An 18,077-nucleotide genomic window follows, 5' to 3' on the forward strand; every position below is an offset into this window, starting at 1 on the left:
CCAATGGGAGTGCGGCAGGGGCGGGACGAACGGCACCGCCCAGGGCGAGGGAGGGGCGCGCGGGGGGTCACGCGGGGATGATGCAATGGCGGGAAATGGGCCACGCCCCCCGGCAGGCACGGGGCGAGGGGCGGGGCTTGTCCGGAAATGGGCGGGGATTACAGGAGTGGGCGGGGCCTCGGTGCCTCGGGTCTCGTTCTCCCCGCCCAGGATTAACGGGAGGGGCGGGAGGGGGAAAGGAAAGGGGTCTCAGCCCCCCCATCCCCTCCCCTCCATTGCACGTGGGGGGCACTGGGGCGAGGGGGCGGCACCGGGGGGGTCCTGGGGGTAGCTGGGGGCACCTGTGGGGGCCGAACTGGCGCCATGGGCGTGCTCCGGCTGTGGGTGGCGGCTGCAGGGCCGGGGCACACCCGGGACCCCTCCCCTGTCTGCGGGGTCCGGCTGCCCCCAGCCCCCCATCCCTGTGGGGTCCCACAGGCTCCCCCCGTGTCCCCCCAGTCCCAGCACTGCCACCCCTAGTTTGGGGGGGCGCTGCTCCTGCCGCCCCCCAGAGACACCGACACACACACGCTGGGAGCTGAGCTGTTTATTGGGGTACGGGGGGACCAGAGACCCCCGGTGGGGGAGCAGGGGGGACCCCCAGGGAACTGAGGGGGGCAGAGGATGGGGGGGCCGAGCCAGGGTATTTACAAGCAGCAGCTGGGACCTGCGGGGGGGGGCACAGGGCCCAGGGGGTCCTGGGGGGGCACGGGGGTGTCCTCAGGGGGGGGTGGTCCTGGGGTCTGGTCACTTCTGCAGCCGCTTGATGCGGGCGTCGATGTCGGCAAAGTTGTCCTCGACGATGGCCAGGTTGTTCTTCATGGTCTTCTGCACCTGGGGGGGCAGAGGGGGTGGGGGTGAGTGGGGATGGGGGCAGGGGGGGATGGGAAATGTGGCTAAGTGGGGATGGGGTGATGGGGGGCAGGGGGGCATGGGGGTGGGGGGGATGGGCTGATGGGGTCAGTGGGGATAGAGCAGGCAGGGATGGGTGGCGTGGGTCACTGGGGATGGGGGCAATGGGGGGCCAAGGGGTCCCACCTCAGCCAGCAGCACCGCGTTGTCCTTGAGAGCCCCCGCGATCTCCTGCTGTGTGGTGTCCAGGTGCACCAGCACCTGCCCGAACTGGGTGGCTGTGGGGGCACACACCTGAGTGCTGGGGAGGGCAGGCAGAGACCCCCACCCGGTGCCCCCCAGCTCCCCCCGGCCCTCACCTTGCTCGTGCAGGTCCCTCAGGGTCACCAAGCGCTGCACCACGTCGGGCAGGGCGCTGGCCACGGCATCCCAGCTCTGCAGCGTCTCGTACAGCTGGTGGATCTGGGGGGCACATGTGGGGTGGGGGGTCAGCACAGCCTGGGGGGGCCTTTCCGGATCCCCCCCCGGCCTCTGGGCCCCCCAGCCCATACCTTGCTCTGGGTGTCAGCATCCTGCACCGTGGCCTTGTGCTTGGCAATCTCGTTCACCTTGCCCAGGACGCTCTGGGGTGGGGGAGACAGAAACCCCAAATGCAGCAGTGGGCCCCAAACCCAGCAATGTCTCCCAGTTTAACCCCAGCAGCGCCCCCCAGTTCCCCTCACCTGCAGCCGAGCCTCCACCTGGTCCAGCACAGCCACATCCAGAACGTTCACCTTGGCCTGCAGCACCTGCACCGTGTCCTGGGGAGGGGGGGCAGGTGAGGGGGGTACAGCAGCCCCCCCAAAGCGCTGGGGGCAAGGGGGAGACAGGGGCTCCCCCAAACCCCTCTTGCCCAACTCACCATGAGACTGGAGCCCTTCATTCCCACCAGCAGCGGGTTCTGTGGGGGAAACGGTGTCAGTAGGGCCAGGTGAAGGGGGAGGGCAGGAAAGTGGCAGGAGGGAGGGAGAGTGGGCAGCCCCCCCTCATCTGGGTCCACACCTGTGCCCTGCCCTGGCTGTCAGGCTCACACCTGGGCACTCACCTGGCTGTCAGGCTCACACCTGTGCCCTGCCCTGGCTGTCAGGCCCACACTTGGGCCCTCCCCTGGGCACTTCCCTGGCTGTCAGGCCCACACCTGTGCCCTCCCCTGGCTGTCAGGCTCACACCTGGGCACTCACCTGGCTGTCAGGCTCACACCTGTGCCCACCCCTGGCTGTCAGGCTCACACTTGGGCCCTCCCCTGGGCACTTCCCTGGCTGTCAGGCCCTCCCCTGTGCCCTGCCCTGGCTGTCAGGCTCACACCTGTGCCCTCCCCTAGCTGTCAGGCCCACACCTGTGCCCACCCCTGGCTGCCAGGCCCACACCTGGGCACTCCCCTGGCTGTCAGGCCCACACCTGTGCCCTCTCCTGGCTGTCAGGCCCTCCCCTGTGCCCTCCCCTGGCTGTCAGGCTCACACCTGGGCACTCACCTGGCTGCCAGGCTCACACCTGGGCACTCACCTGGCTGTCAGGTTCACACCTGGGCCCTGCCCTGGCTGTCAGGCCCACACCTGGGCACTCACCTGGCTGTCAGGTTCACACCTGGGCCCTGCCCTGGCTGTCAGGCCCACACCTGGGCACTCACCTGGCTGTCAGGCCCACATCTGGGCCCTGCCCTGGCTGTCAGGCCCACACCTGGGCACTCACCTGGCTGTCAGGCTCACACCTCATGGCCGCCTCCAGCTGTGCCAGGCGCTTCTCCAGCTCCGACACCTGTGGGGTTTGGGGGGAGCTGCTGGGACCGCGCTGCAGGGCCGGGTGCCAGGTGTGGTGCCCCCCTGTGGTTCCAGCAGCCCCCTCACCTTGGCAGACTGGGCAAACTGGTCCTGCTCGGGCCTCCAGTAGAGCTCGAAAGTGACAGCGTCACCGGCAGTGGGTGCGGCCCGCGCGGGGCCCTTCCCCGGGGCGGCCTTGCTGCACTTGGCCACCTCCAGCTGCTGCAGCAGCCGCCTGGGGACAGCCCGGAGGGGACAGCGTGGGCACAGGGGCAGGGCGGGCAGGGGACAAGCTGTGCCACCCCATGGGGACACTGCCATAGCCCCGCGGGGTCCTGTCCCCCACTCACTTGGCCAGGGCACCCTCGGGGTCAGCGAAGTCGACGGCAGCACCGGGGCCCAGAACCTTCTCCAGGTGGGAGCTGAGCAGCTGCTGCTTCAGCACCTCCACCTGCCTGGCCAGGGCCATGGGCGTCAGCTCCTCCTCTGCCCCCGACTCCTTCACCGAGCTCTGGGGGACACACAGGGGACATGTCACCCCTGGGACACACCCTGGGATGGGGGGGCTCACCTGGGGCAGATGGGGGCTCATCTGCACACACAGGTGCTGTGTCACCCCCAAGCTATTCCCCAGGAAAGGGGGGAGCTCACCTGGATCTGCTCCACGTCCCGGAGCAGCTCCTGCACCTCGTGCTGTAACCGCTGGAATCGCTGCTGTGGCGTCTCCTTGGCACCAAGACCCTCACCCAGCTGGGGGAGAAATGGGTCAGGGGGCTCAGGGGGGGCTCACACAGGGCCAGGGGAGCTCATGGGATGGTGGAAGGGTCATGGAGGTTCAGGGGTCTCACAGAGGGCTCAGGGGGCTCACAGGTGCTGGCAGGACCTGGCACCAAGCAGAAGGAGCAGGTGAGGCCTGCAGGGACAGGTGAGAGCAGCCTCAGGTGGCACCTAAAGGGAACCTGGTGGGGTCAGTGGGGCAGGGCAGGAGCAGCCCAGGAGGGTCCTGAACCCACAGGGAGAGGGAGTGCACTGGAACTCATCTTCATCCTCACGGAGCTCCTCATCTTCACACTCAGAGCTCCCCACCTTCACCCCCATGGAACTCCTCATCCTCACCCACATGAAGTTCCTCATCACCACCCCCATGGATTTCCCATCTTAGAGCTCCTCCTCCTCCTCTTCCTCCTCCTCCTCCCGGAGCTCTACAGCTGTGGGGTGGTTCTGGGTGCTGCTGTGCCCCCGGTGCAATGTGGGGGTTCCCTGCTCTTTGCCCAAACCCAGCTGCTCCCAGAGCAAACCTGGGCTGGGCCAGTTTGGGGGGTGATGGCCTGGCCGGACAATGACCAGCCCAGGGGACACAGCTGTCACCCCCCCAGCAGGCCAAGAAGGAGCCAGGTGACCAGAGCCACCTTCTCCCCTTTGGCCCTGGGTGCCAGGGACTGCAGCCCACCCCGAGGGTCCTGAGGGAGCAGAGGAACTGGGACAGCCTAGGGAATTGGGGTGACAGAACTGCAGTCAGTGAGGACAGGCAGGGCCCTGCTGGGGGGATACAGACCCCAGAACATGGGGGTACCCAGGAGAGGCCCGGGGGTCCTGGGGACACCAGCTGAACATGAGCCAGCCAGGATTACCCTGAGACCCCTGGGTCTCCCACAGCTCCACCCTGGACTTGGTTACAGCGCTGTCCCGAGCACCCTCAGGGGTCTGTGCTGGGCACAGGGGCTCCCAGCGTGGCAGACTGGGCTGGACTGGGCAGAGACCAGCAGGGCACTGCTGGAGCTGGCACACAGCTCCTGGGGGCTGCAGCAGGTGACCCCGGGGACCTGTGGCACCCAGGAGTGTGCCAGCACTGCGTGAGGAGGGGGTGTCTCTTGCCCACTCACCATCTCATACTCCCCAGCCTCGTAGCCCGTCGTGCGCGTGCGGCCGATGCGGTCAGAGAAATCTGCAGGAGGCAGAGCCGGGTGTGACCAGGGGGCTCAGTGCCCCCTGGCTTGGTGCCCCAGTGGTCCCCTGGCTCGTGCCCAGCCCCCCAGGCCCCCCAGCTCACCCACACCCTCGGTGCCCAGGCGCTTGTCCCGGAACTTCTCGTAGGCCGCGTTGGGGTTGATGATCAGGTGCTCCACGCTGGTGCTGCTCAGCTCCTCCTGCACACGGAGCCACGTCAGGGACAGGGACAGGGACAGGGCGCTCCCAGACTGCCACCAGCCCCCCAGCACGGACAGGGATGGGGACAGGGGAGCCCCAAGGCTGCCACCACCCCCAGCACACAGTGTGGGCAGGGCTGGAGGTGCTGCTCCTCCCCAGGACAGGCCCCCAGTGCGGCCCGGTGAGGGCCCTGCTGGCAGAGATGTGGCACGTCCCCAAGGGGCCAGGGTGGGGACATGGCACCCCTGAGTGGCCTGGCCCAGGGCAGGTACCCTCAAGAGTCTGGAGTGGGGATATCAGACCCCAGGCTGGCCCAGTGTGGTGACACTGGGCCCTGGTGACACCACCCCGGTGACACTGGGCCCTGGTGGCACTGGGCCCTGCTGACACTGGGCCCTGGTGACACTGGGCTCTGGTGGCACTGGGCCCTGGTGACATTGGGCCCTGGTGACATTGGGCCCTGGTGACACTGGGCCCTGGTCTGGCCTAGCCCAGCACACAGGCTCCCCCAAAGATGTGTCAGGACTTCGGGCCCCTGGCCTGGCCCAGCTCAGAGTCCCCCAAGGTTCAGCCTATCCCAAAGTGTGGAACATTCCAGCAGCCCCTGGCCAGCACCAGGACCCACTGCTGGTCCCTCCAGGGTGATCCCTGTCCCCTTGGGACTGTCACTGACCCCCAGCTGTGTTTTGGCAGGACAACCTCCTTCCCAGGGTGACCCCCGGCCCCCTGGGGCTGGCACTGCCCTCTGGTTGCCTTTGGGGCTCATCAGGGGGGCAGTGGGAAGTGTAAGCCCCCAGATCCCCAGTCCAGGGGCTGTGCCCTGTGCCAGGCAGGGTGGGCACAGCCGGTGTGTCCCTCACCCTCTGCTGCCCTCAAGGGTGTCCCCAGCTCAGCAGAGCTCTGGGGGGACCCAAAGGACCCCCTGTGCCCCTGTGCAGCCCCTGCCTCTGGCCCGGGTGGATCAGGGCTCTGGCCCGGGTGGATCAGGGCTCTGCCCCGGTGGATCAGGGCTCTGGCCCAGGTGGATCAGGGCCCTGGCTGGCTCTGGCCCGGGTGGATCAGGGCCCCGGTGGATCAGAGCTCTGGCCCGGGTGAATCAGGGCTCTGCCCCGGTGGATCAGGGCCCGGTTGGCTCTGGCCCGGGTGGATCAGGGCTCTGGCCTGGATGGATCAGGGCTCTGGCCCCGGTGGATCAGCGCCTGGTTGGCTGCGGGCAGTGAGAGCAGCAGGAGCAGCGCTGGCAGCGTTAGGGGGCTGCGGTGGGTGGCAGCGGGTGACAGTGGCTGAGGGACAGTGGCAGTGGCTGGGACATGGGCGCTTACCAGCTCCTGGCGTTTCCCAGAGGTGAGAAAGTCAGAGCAAGGTTAGAGAGGGGAGAGAGAGACAAAATCCGCGTTAGAAGGTCCGGCCCGCGCCCGCCGCCCCCCGAGGGCTGGGGACCCCTGAGGGACAGGGAACCCCATGGGATGGGGACCCCTGAGGGACAGGGAACCCCACGGGATGGGGACCCCCAAGGGCTGGGGAGCCCTGAGGGATGGGGACCCCCGAGGTTGGGGACCCCCGAGGGCTGGGGACCCCCGCAGGACGAGGGGCAGTGGGACAGACCCAGGACAGCCAGGGATGGAGCAGCAGGGCTGTGCCCTGGAGGGGAGCAGGACTGGCAGAGTTTGGGGATCACCCCATAACTCCCCTCAGCAGCTCCAGCTCCTGCCCAGGCTGGGGGGATGTGAGTGCAGCCAGGTGCTCCCCCCGGGACCCCAACACCCAGCGGGACCCCCGGGGAGCCTGGGGGGGCTCTGTAGGGCCAGGGGCTGCCCCAGCCCCGCAGCTGCCCCGTGCAATGCTGGCAGCAGGGAGGGGGCTCAGCACGGCCCCCCCATGCCCAGGCAGGGCCCCAGGACAATGAGACCCAGCCCGGGGGTCCCGGGGGTCCCAAGGCCAGGTGGGCAGTGCAGGCAGCAGGCAGAGGATGCAGAGGGCAAGGCAGAGCGGGGGGCAGTGCAGGGCACCCCAAAACCCCCATGCACATGCAGCAGTGCCCCCCCATGCACCCCAAAGCAGGGCCGCGCTTACTTGTGCAAACTGAGTCCAGGCCAGGCGGGAGCGGGGGGGAAGCGGGGGGAGCCCTGGTCAGTTTGGGGGCTCCCCGAGGGGGAGGAAGGACCCCCCAGCACCCCAGAGCTGGTGAAGGGCTCCCCGAGGCAGGGGGGGCTCAGGACCCCCCATCTGTCACCTCCCACCACAGTAGGGGTCACCTCAGGACTTTGGGCTCCAACCCCTGTTTCAGCCCACCTTGCTGCTCTGGCCCTCACTGGGGGGGTCTCTTTGCCCCCCTCAGGATTTGGGGGTACCTGGTGGGCCCCTGCTCCCTGCCAGGGACCTGTGCCAATCTCCTGCACCCCAGAAACACCAATGGCACTGAAGGCAGAGGGGGGCTGGTTGCACCCCCTGCACCCCCAAGGCCTGGCACCCCCTCAGTGTCTTGGGGGGGCACCGAGTCACTCCTCAGGCTGTGACCCCTGAACCCCCATTGTCCTCCCCAGCACACCTGGGGGTCACCCCACACCTCTGGGGGGTCACCCCACACCCCTGGGGGTCCTCTCCGCCGTGTGGCCTCAAGGACAGATCCAGTGTCACCCCACGGGCCCTGGGGGTCCTTGGGGCCCCTCAGTGATGGGGCTCTGGGTCACTCCCACTCTGGGGGTCCCACAGGGATGGACCCCCCATCACTGCACACTGACCTCCCCTGGCCTCAGCCCAGGCTGGGGACACCCCAGTACTCACAGCAGGTTTAGGGGGTCCCCCTTGTTCCCCTCGGGGTGGGGCTGGGGCACTGGCAGCCCTGTTCCTCTTGGGGACAAGGACAGCAAGGCCAGGGACAGCCAGCCTGTGGGGGGGGGGCTGTGCTGATCTCCCCTTCCTGCCCCACAGGCAGGGTGACACAGGGGATGGGGGGACACTGCAGGGGACACTGTCACTGTGGGGACACTGTCACTGCAGGGGACATTGGGACTCTGGGGGACACTGTCACTGGGGTGGCACTGGGACTGTGGGGGACACTGTCACTGCAGGGGACACTGTCACCATGTCACTGTCAACATGTCATACTGGGACTGTGGGGGGACACTGTCACAGGGGACAATGTCACTGCAGGGGACACTGTCACTGTGGAGGGACATTGGGACTGTGGGGGGACACACTGCGGGGGGGACACTGCCACTGTGAGGTGATGTGTCACTGTGGAGAGACACTGTCCCCGTGGGTGCTGTGTCCCCGTGGGTGCTGTGACCCCATGAGGTGCTCTGTCACTGTGGGTGCTGTGTCCCCATGGGGTGCTGTGTCCCCGTGGGTGCTGTGTCCCCGTGGGTGCTGTGTCCCCATGGGGTGCTGTGTCACTGTGGGTGCTGTGTCCCCATGGGGTGCTCTTTCCCTGTGGGTGCTGTGTCCCCGTGCGTGCTCTGTCCCTGTGGGTGCTGTGTCCCCGTGGCTGCTCTGTCCCCGTGGGGTGCTGTGTCCCCGTGGGGTGCTCTGTCCCCATGGCTGCTGTGTCCCCATGGGTGCTGTGTCCCCGTGGGTGCTGTGTCCCCGTGGGTGCTCTGTCCCTGTGGGTGCTCTGTCCCCGTGCAGGCTGTGCTGCTGCTGGGTGCATGGGCGGTGGGGGCCGGTTCCCTGCCCCGGTGCCACTCCTGGGGGTCCCGGGGGTCCATTCCAGCTGCTGCTCCCCCCCCGGCCGGGCCTTACCGCCTCGAACTCGGCCTGGTCATCCTCGGGCAGGTCACTGGTCTCGTACACGTCGGGCTCGTTCCGGGCCTGCGGCACCAGGGGCTGGGCTGGGACCCCCAGCTCACCCCCACACCTCATCCCCATGGGCACCTCTGATGGGGCACACTCCCCATGGACACCCCAGTGTCCCCACACCTCATCCCCATGGGCACCTCTGATGGGGCACACTCCCCATGGACACCGCAGTGTCCCCACACCTCATCCCCATGGGCACCTCTGATGGGGCACACTCCCCATGGACACCCCAGTGTCCCCACACCTCATCCCCATGGGCACCTCTGATGGGCACACCTACCCATGGACACCCCAGTGTCCCCACACCTCATCCCCATGGGCACCTCTGAACCCCCTCTGGACACCCCAGTGTCCCCACACCTCATCCCCATGGACACCTCTGATGGGCCACACCTCCCCCTGGACACCCCAATGTCCTGACAGCCCTTGCTGACTGCCCCCACACACCCCAATGTCCCCCCAGCACCCCGACTCACTGCCCCTGTCCCCTGGCCTCCCCCAGCTCCCACAGTCACCCCAAACACACGGGGTGCTCCCACCCCCCGGGGATCTGTGTTCACCCCATGGACAGACCCACAGACAGACAGACAGGTCCTCCTTGGCACCCCAAACCCCCTCCCATTCCTACAAACACCCCAAACGTTGCCAACCCCCACACCCCACTGACCCTTCAGCTCACCCCCAGATCTTCTCACAGACCCACAACCCCCCAGATTCCCCAAATCCCCCTGCTCCCCAGACCCTGTCAGTCATTCCAATCTCAGACCCCCCAAATTGACTCAGTCCCTGCAGCCCCTCAGCCCCTCCAGTGCCCTTGGACCACCTCAGGACCCCTGAGTCCCCCAATCCCCTCAGATCCCCCCAAACCACTCAGAACCCCCAGCCCCTGCCAGTGCCCGCAGATCCCTGAACCGCTGCAGATTCCCCAGGACCCCCTTATCACCCTGAGACACCCCATGGCACCCTCACATCCTCAAATCCCTGCAGATTCCCCCCAAATCCTGCAGATTCCCCCGGATCCCCTCACCACCCTGAGACACCCCACAGCACCCTCGGATCCCCCCGGCCTGCTCTGACCCTCAGACCCTCTCAGAGCTGCCCTTCTCCCACCTCCCCAGTCCCTCCACGTCCCGCCGGTCCCCTCCTGTTCCGAGATGCCCTGGCCCCCTCAGGCCCCCTCAGACCCCCCGGCCCTCTCAGACCCCCCAGTCCCCTCTGAGACCCCCTGGCCCCCTCAGACCCCAAATCCCCGCAGTTCCCTCATTCTCCCCCAGGGCCCTTATCCCGCTTGACTCCCCCGATCCCCTCAGAGCCCTCAGCACCCCTCAGACCCCGCTGATCCCCCCCCGGCCCTCGCGATCCCTCAGAACCCCCGGGCCCCGATCCCCTCAGAGCTCCCCTGATCCCCCCAACCCTCCAATCTCCTCAGAGCCCTCAGCAACCCTCAGATCCCCCTGAATCCCTGGCCCTCCGATCCCTCAGCATCCCCAGGCCCCCGATCCCCTCAGACCCCCCTGATCTCCCTGGCGCTCCCGACCCCCTCAGACCCCTCAGATCCCTGATCCCCTCAGACCACCCCTATCCCCTCAGACCCCTCATCACCCCTCTGATCCCCCTGAACCCCTGGCCCTCCGATCCCTCAGAGCCCTCAGCATCCCCAGGCCCCCGATCCCCTCACACGTCCGCCGATCCCCTCGGACCCCTCAGCACCCGCAGGCCCCTGATCCCTTCACACCCTTCAGCACCCCCAGGCCCCTGATCCTCTCAGACCTCCCCGATCCCCTCAGACCCCTCATCATCCCCAGGCGCCCCCATATCCCCTCAGACCCCCCCCGATCTCTCAGAGCCCGCAGTATCCCCAGGCTCCTGATCCCTCCGGCCCTCCCGATCTCCTCACAGAGCCCTCAGCACCCCAGGTCCCTGATCCCCTCACATCCCCCCATAGCCTCCCACATCCCCTCAGAGCCCCGGCTCCTCCCCGGCCCAGCCCCTTACTCACGATGCCGGGCAGGTCGGCGTACTTGGGGTCGGCCATGGCGGGGGCGGTACTGGGGGCCGGTATTGGGGAGTGGGTAATGGGGGTCAGTAATGGGGGTCGGTGTTGGGGGGTCCGTGCAGGGGGGGCCGGTGCCGGGGGGTCCCGGAATGGCCGCGCAGGGCCGGGGCGGGGCCGATCTCGCGAGAGCGGCGCGGGGCGGAGCGAGGGGAGAGAGCGCAGGGGCGGGGCCGGGCGGGGATGGGGCGGGGCCGGGCGGGGATGGGGCGGGGCCTGATGGGGAGGGGGCGGGGCCTGAGCGAGCAGACGAGGCGGGGGCGGCACTGGGGGGACAATGGGGGGACAATGGGGGGACAATGGGGGGAGAGGGGGACACACGGACACGAGGGGACAATGGGGGGACACACGGACACGGGGGGACAATGGGAGGATAGGGGACACGGGGACACAGCACCCCACGGACACGGGGGGACAATGGGGAGACAGGGGACACACGGGCATAGTGGGGGCAATTAAAGAGGGCAGGGGACACATAGACACGGGGGGACAATGGGGGGACGGGGGACACACGGACACGGGCAGGGCACGGGGGTACAAGGGGGACACACCGGGGGTGAACAAGGGGCGGGGAATGGGGGGAGACACGGGGGGTGACACAGAGGGTGACACACGGATGAGGGCACGCGGGGACACGCACGGGGACACACATGGGGGGCACACGGGGGGACACGGGGCAGACACAGGAGAAAACCTGGGGGCGGCACAGGGGCTCACAGTGCGGGGGGGACACAGGGGAGGACACGCGAGGGGCACACGGGGAGCACAGCGATGGGGGGACACGGAGGGACACCCGGGCCGGACTCACGGGTGAGGGCACGCACAGGCCGGGTGGCACTGGGGGGCACCATGGGGGTGTCCCGGGCTGCCCGCCATGGTGGGGCCACCCTTCTCACCCGCGGGAGACCCCCGGGTCAGCTCCGGTCCCCCCCGGTCAGCTCCGGACCCCCCTGCCATGTTTGGGGGTCACCCGCAGGGGGCCCGGGCAGAGCCCCCTCTGTACCGGGGGTGGGGGGGGATGAGTCAGGACCGCGGCCCTCCCGCGGGGGGGGGACCGAGCAGGGGTTCCGGGGGGGGGCTGGCCCAGCTCTCCCTCCCCAGCCGCACCCCCGGGGTCCCGTCCTGCCCCCCCCGCCGTGAATCAGCACTTTGGGGGGGTCCATCGCGCCCCCCCCTCAGTCCCGGCCACCTTAAGAGCCGCGGGCGGCTCCACCTTAAGGCGGGGGAGGGGGCGCGGGGGGGCGGCCCCCCCCCACCCGCCGGTGCCGAGGCTGCAGTGGCGACAGCAGCGGTCACAGGAGCGGCGACAGCGGCAGCTGCGGAGCGTCAGCCCCGCCCGGCGCCGCCTCCCGCATCCTGCAGCCCCCGAGCCGCATCCCTGAGCGGCGTCCTGCATCCCGCATCCCTGAGCGGCATCCTGCATCCCTGGGTACCACCCGCAGCCCTGGGTACCACCCTGCAGTGCTGAGCGGCATCCTGCATCCCTGAGCGGCATCCTGCATCATTGGGTACCACCCCTGAGCAACATCCTGCAGCGCTGAGCAGCATCCTGCATCCTTGGGCAGCATCCTGCATCCTTGGGTACCACCCGAGCGGCATCCTGCATCCCTGGGTACCACCCGGGCAGCATCCCTGAGCATCACCCCGCACCCTCGGGTCCCGCTCAGCACCCCCGGGTGCCGCCGTGCCCGCCGGTGCCCGCTGTCCCTTAGGCTGTGAGCAGCGCCCCGGGTGACCCCCCCCGGCCCGAGCCCCCCCGTGTGGAAGCCCCCCGAGCCCCGGCATGGCCGAGCCCAGCTCCGAGTGCAGCATCAAGGTCCTGTGCCGCTTCCGGCCGCTCAACCAGGCCGAGATCCTGCGGGGCGACAAATTCCTGCCCGTGTTCCAGGGGGACGACAGCGTCGTGCTGGGGGTGAGTCACGGGGGGGGGGCAGGGGCGGGGACCCCAACTTGGGGGGCGCTGTCATTTGTGGGGGGGGGGGCAGATCCTGTTCTGGGGGGAGGAGCGCTGCTGGGTGTGGCCGCTGCCCCCCGGGACCCTCCCCATGCCACCCCCCCCCCCCCCCCCATTTCCGAGGCTCCCGGCACTCCCAGTTTGCCCAGTGCAGGATGGGGGCGCTCCCAGTTTGCCCAGTGCCGGGGGGGGCACTCCCAGTTTGCCCAGTGCAGATGGGGGGCGCTCCCAGTTTGCCCAGTACCGGGGGGGGGCACTCCCAGTTTGCCCAGTGCAGATGGGGGGCGCTCCCAGTTTGCCCAGTACCGGGGGGGGCGCTCTCAGTTTGCCCAGTGCGGGGGGGGGCGATGTTTACATGGAGCGGACACGCCCTGATCTCCCGGGGGGGCCCCAAAGCAGCTGCGGGGGGGGGGGGGGGGCGATGCCGCAGACCCCCCCCCCCGCCCCTCCCCGCGCTGCGGCCCTGCCCTTTGTTAGGGGCTCATCCTGGGGGGGGGGAGTGAGACCCCCAAAATATCGGCACCCCCAAAATATCGGCCCCCCCCAAAATATCGTCATCCCCAAAATATCGGCACCCCCAAAATATCGGCACCCCCAAAATATCAGCCCCCACAAAATATCGGCCCCCCCAAAATATCGGCACCCCCAAAATATCGGCACCCCCAAAATATCAGCCCCCCCAAAATATCGCCCCCCCCAAAATATCGGCACCCCCAAAATATCGGCGCCCCATAACGGCCCCCCCTTGTCTGAGGGGTCTGTGGGTGGGGGGAAGAGACGGTCCCGGTGGGGCGCGGGGGGGTCCGTAAATGGGGGGGGGGGGTCCGCGGATGGGGTGTCCTTAAATGGGGGTGTCCGTGGGTGCAGGAGGGGTCCGTGGGTGCGGGGGGTGTCCGTGGGTGCTGGGGGGGGGGTCCATGCATGGGGGGGCAATGGATGTGGAGTCCGTGGATTGGGGGGGGGTCCATAGATGGGGGCTCCATAGATTGGGGGCTCCGTGGGTGCGGGGGTCCGTGCACAGGGGGCTCCGTGGGTGCCGATGGTCTGCAGATGGGGGGTCCTTGGATGCGGGGAGGGTCCGTGGATGGGGGGTTCATACATGGGGGGTGTCCGTGGATGCGGGGGGTGTCCGTGGATGGGGGGTTCATGCACGGGGGTGTCCGTGGATGCAGAGGGGGGGGGTCTGTCCGCCCGGGGCTGTGTCGGTGCGGCGGTGCCGGCGCAATGCGGGGGTTGCGGGGTTGCGGGTGCGGGGGGAGCTGCGGGGTTGGCGCTGCGGGTCGGGGCTGTGGGGCAGGGCCGGGGGGCACTGGGATGGGGGTGCGGGGCAGGGGACGATGGGGTTGCGGGGTTGCGGGGGGAAGGTGCGTGACCGGCGGCGGGCGGGGCCGCGGAGCTGCGGCGGCTGTGGGGCCCAGGGGGGGCCGGGGGGAGCTGGGGCGAGGGGGTGCCGGCACCGGCTGTGCCCGAGCCCCCGAGGCCCCCGTGTGTCCCCGTGTCCGTGTGTCCCCGTGTCCGGCTGTCCCGTGCCCGTGTGTCCCCATGTCTGTCTGTCCCCATGGCCCTGTGTCCGTTTGTCCCCATGGCCGTATGGCCGTGTGTCCCCGTGGCCGTGTGTCCCCATGTCTGTCTGTCCCCATGGCCTTGTGGCCGTGTGTCCCCGTGGCCTTGTGGCCGTGTGTCCCCGTGGCCGTGTGTCCCCATGTCTGTCTGTCCCCATGGCCTTGTGGCCCTGTGTCCCCGTGGCCGTGTGTCTCCGAGCCCCCCGTCTGTCCCCGTGTCCGTGTGCCCCCGGCTCCGTGTGTCCCCATGTCTGTGTGTCCCTATTTCCGTCTGTCCCCACGTCCCTGTGTCCGTCTGTCCCCATGTCCGTCTGTCCCCATGTCCCAATGTCCCCGTATCCGTCTGTCCGTGTGACCCCACGTCCGTCTGTCCCCATTGTCCGTCTGTCCCCGCGTCCCGGCTCAGCACCGGGGCCTGGACGGCTCCCGGAGTGGGAGGAGCTGGGGGGGTCTCCGGGGGTCTCTGGGCGTGTAGGGGGGTCTGGGGGTGTCTGTCTGTCTATGGGGGCTCTGGGGGGGTCTGTGGGGTCTCTGGGGGTGTCTGTCTGTCTATGGGGGCTCTGGGGGGAGGTCTGTGGGGTCTCTGGGGGTGTCTGGCTGTCTATGGGGGCTCTGGGGGGGTCTCTGGGGTCTCTGGGGGCCATTGGGGGTCTTTGGGGGTCTCTGGGGAGCTGAGGGCTCTGACAAACCACAGCTTTTATGGGGGCTGTGAGGGTCCCTGGGGGTCTGGGGGGCAGCTAAGGGGTCTGGGGGGGCTATGGGGGGCTGGGGGGTCTTCAGGGTGGCTGGGGTCCCCAGAGGGGTCTGTGGGGGTCTGTGGGGGCTGTGGCTGTCTATAGGGAGGCTGAAGGGTCTATGGGGGTCTGTGGGGGGCTGACTGTTCTCTGGTGGTGTGAGGGGGGCTAGGGGGTCTATGAGGAGGCTGAGGGGTCCTTGGGGGTTTGTAGGGCTGTGGGGGGTCTGTGGGGAGTTATGGGGGAGTCTGGAGAGTTTTGGGGGTCTGCGGAGGGCCCAGGGGTCTATGGGGTCTATGGGGAGTTATGGGGGTCCATGGGGAAGTCTGGAAGGTTCTGGAGGTCTGTGAGAGGATTTGGAGGGGGGGGGTCTCTGTGTGGATATCGTTGGCCGGGGGTGTGTAGGGGCTGGGTCCCTGAATGGAGGGTTCAGGGGGGGTACTGGGGGTACAGAATGAGACCCCCCCAGGTCCCCTTCCCTTACCGGGACCCCCAGAGCCTCGGGAGGGTCCCTGTGGATGGTACGGGGGGGTCTTGGGCCAGTGTCCCCCGTGTCTGTGCCGGGGTCTCTGGCTGGTGTTGGGGGGGGGTCTCCGGATGGTGCCCCCCGTGTCCCGGGGGGGTTTCTCGGCCCGGTGACCCCGTGTCTGTCCCCTGTCCCCCCCGCCAGGGCAAGCCGTACGTGTTCGACCGCGTGTTCCCCCCGAACACCACGCAGGAGCAGGTGTACCACGCGTGTGCCATGCAGATCGTCAAGGGTGAGCGACACTGGGGACAGCGAGGACAGCTGGGGACACAAGGGACCGGGAACAGCGTGGGGACAGTCTGGGGACAGCCCTGGGTGGGACAGCGCGGGGAGAGCCCGGGGAGAGCCTGGGGACAGCGGGGACAGCTGGGGACAGTCTGGGGACAGCCCTGGGTGGGACAGCGCGGGGACAGCGCGGGGACAGCGCGGGGAGAGCCTGGGGAGAGCCTGGGGAAAGCGGGAACAGCTGGGAACGGCTGGGGACAACCCGGGTGGGACAGCCTGGGGACAGCCGGGACACTGGGGAACAGCTGGGGACAGTCTGGGGACAACCTGGGTGGGACAGCCTGGGGACAGCGTGGGGACAGAGGGGGGAGAGCATGGGGACAGCGTGGGTGGGACAGCCTGGGACAGCCTAAGGACAGCCCGGGGACAGCCTGGGGACAGAGCAGGAAGAGCCTGGGGACAGCGGGGACAGCTGGGGACAACCTGGGTGGGACAGCCTGGGGACAGCGTGGGGACAGAGGGGGCAGAGCATGGGGACAGCGTGGGGACAGCCCAGGGAGAGCCCAGGGACACGAGGGACAACCTGGGGACGGCCCTGGGTGGGACAGCGTGGGGACAGCGCGGTGTTTGAGTGTCCCGGGGATGTTTGGGGGTCCCGGGGGTCCCCAATCCCCTCTGTCCCCCCCAGATGTGCTGGCCGGGTACAACGGCACCATCTTCGCCTACGGACAGACATCGTCGGGCAAGACCCACACCATGGAGGTGGGGGGCACTGGGGGAACTGGGGGGGGCTTCCGGGGGGCACTGCGGGGATTGGGGGGCACTGGGGGGGACACTGGGGACACTGGGGACACTGGAGGCACAGGGGGACTGGGAGAGCTTTGGGGGGTACGGGGGCTTTGGAGGTCATTGGGGACACTGATGGCACTGATGGCACTGGGAGCACTGGGGGCGGTTTGGGGGGCACTGGAGGCTTTAGGGGGGCATTGGGGGCACTGGGGACATTGATGGCACTGGGAGCATTGAGGGGGTTTTGGGGGGCCCTGGTGGGGTTTTGGGGGACACTGGGGGGGCCCTGGTGGGGTTTTGGGGAGCACTGGGGGGGCCCTGGTGGGGTTTTGGGGGACATTGGGAGCGCTGGGGGTTTTGGGGGGCCCTGGTGGGGTTTTGGGGGGCCCTGGGGGGGCCCTGGCTCCCCCCCGGGGGTCTCAGCGCCCCCCGCCCCCCCAGGGGAAGCTGCACGACCCGCAGCAGATGGGGATCATCCCCCGCATCGCCCGCGACATCTTCAACCACATCTACGCCATGGATGAGAACCTGGAGTTCCACATCAAGGTGGGCACGGGGGGCACTGGGGGCACTGGGAGCATTGAGGGCACTGGAGGGGGCACTGGAAAGGACTGGGAGCACTGGGAGGGGCACTGAGGGCACTGTGGGGGCACTGGGGGGCGCTGGGGGCACTGGGAGCATTGGGGGGGGTACTGGGGGGGCACTGGGAGCATTGGGGGGACACTGGGGGCACTGGGAGCATTGGGGGGGGTCCTGGGGGGGCACTGGGGGGCACTGGGGGCACTGGGAACATTGGGGGGGGCACTGGGGGCACTGTGGGGCACTGGGGGCACTGGGGGGCACTGGAGGAGCACTGAGGGCACTGGGAGCATTGGGGGGGGCACTGGGGGCACTGGGGGGCACCGGGGGCACTGGGGGGCACTGGGGGGGGCGCTGTGGGATCGGCCCCCGCTGCCGCCCAACCCCCACCCCCTTCCTCCCCCCCCCCCCCCAGGTTTCCTACTTTGAGATTTACCTGGACAAGATCCGGGACCTGCTGGACAGTGAGTGGGGGGCACTGGGGGCACTGGGAGGCACTGGGTGGTTACTGAGTGGTTACTGGGAGGTTACTGGGAGCACTGGGTGGTTACTGGGTGGTTACTGAGTGGTTACTGGGAGGTTACTGGGAAGCACTGAGTGGTTACTGGGAGGTTACTGGGTGGTTACTGGGTGGTTACTGGGAAGCCCTGAGTGGTTACTGGGAGGTTACTGGGAGGCACTGGGAGGCACTGGGAGGTTACTGGGAAGCACTGGGTGGTTACTGGGAGGTTACTGGGAGCACTGGGTGGTTACTGGGAGGCACTGGGTGGTTACTGGGAGGCACTGGGAAGCACTGGGAGGTTACTGGGAAGCACTGGGAAGCACTGGGAGGTTACTGGGAGGTTACTGGGAGCACTGGGAGGTTACTGGGAAGCACTGGGAGGTTACTGGGAGGCACTGAGTGGTTACTGGGAGGTTACTGGGAGCACTGGGTGGTTACTGGGAGGCACTGGGTGGTTACTGGGAGGCACTGGGAAGCACTGGGAGGTTACTGGGAAGCACTGAGTGGTTACTGGGAAGCA

The 18,077-nt window shown here is 68.5% G+C and overlaps 2 protein-coding genes across 7 annotated transcripts in view; one reads left to right on the forward strand and one right to left on the reverse strand.

The window, feature by feature from the left end:
- Positions 1 to 666: 666 nt before the first annotated feature.
- DCTN2 (dynactin subunit 2) lies at positions 667 to 10,734 on the reverse strand. The gene is made up of 14 exons (XM_058042052.1): positions 10,633 to 10,734; positions 8,577 to 8,645; positions 4,738 to 4,834; positions 4,571 to 4,632; positions 3,339 to 3,437; positions 3,038 to 3,198; positions 2,775 to 2,922; positions 2,620 to 2,685; positions 1,793 to 1,831; positions 1,614 to 1,691; positions 1,443 to 1,514; positions 1,251 to 1,353; positions 1,078 to 1,169; positions 667 to 873 (listed from the first exon to the last, which is right to left on the reverse strand). Exons 1-14 carry the CDS (start codon positions 10,666 to 10,668, stop codon positions 787 to 789), a joined length of 1,209 nt encoding a protein of 402 aa, XP_057898035.1. The 5' UTR covers positions 10,669 to 10,734; the 3' UTR covers positions 667 to 786.
- A 1,219-nt stretch (positions 10,735 to 11,953) lies between these two features.
- KIF5A (kinesin family member 5A) overlaps positions 11,954 to 18,077 on the forward strand; it is a 40,068-nt gene continuing 33,944 nt past the window's right edge. For 3 of the 6 annotated variants that reach the window (XM_058042045.1, XM_058042044.1, XM_058042046.1), the window contains exons 1-5: positions 11,954 to 12,598; positions 15,607 to 15,694; positions 16,376 to 16,449; positions 16,918 to 17,022; positions 17,471 to 17,519. In XM_058042045.1, coding sequence (XP_057898028.1) covers positions 12,470 to 12,598; positions 15,607 to 15,694; positions 16,376 to 16,449; positions 16,918 to 17,022; positions 17,471 to 17,519 — 445 coding nt within the window. In that variant the 5' untranslated portion in view covers positions 11,954 to 12,469. The remainder of the gene's footprint in view (positions 12,599 to 15,606; positions 15,695 to 16,375; positions 16,450 to 16,917; positions 17,023 to 17,470; positions 17,520 to 18,077) is intronic. The other 3 variants (XM_058042049.1, XM_058042047.1, XM_058042050.1) reach the window with 2 other exon arrangements.

The sequence above is a fragment of the Melospiza georgiana genome, chromosome 29 (assembly GCF_028018845.1).
Source record: "Melospiza georgiana isolate bMelGeo1 chromosome 29, bMelGeo1.pri, whole genome shotgun sequence".
In the NCBI taxonomy this organism is placed as follows: domain Eukaryota; kingdom Metazoa; phylum Chordata; class Aves; order Passeriformes; family Passerellidae; genus Melospiza; species Melospiza georgiana.

Excerpts from the sequence above, each read along its gene's own strand:
- DCTN2 (XM_058042052.1), bottom strand. The coding sequence starts at position 10,668 with ATGGCCGACCCCAAGTACGCCGACCTGCCCGGCATC. Across the intron at positions 4,633-4,737 it reads CCTGGGCACCGAGGGTGTGG|ATTTCTCTGACCGCATCGGC; the intron begins GTGAGCTGGGGG and ends TGCCTCCTGCAG. Across the intron at positions 1,692-1,792 it reads TGAAGGGCTCCAGTCTCATG|GACACGGTGCAGGTGCTGCA; the intron begins GTGAGTTGGGCA and ends CCCCCTCCCCAG.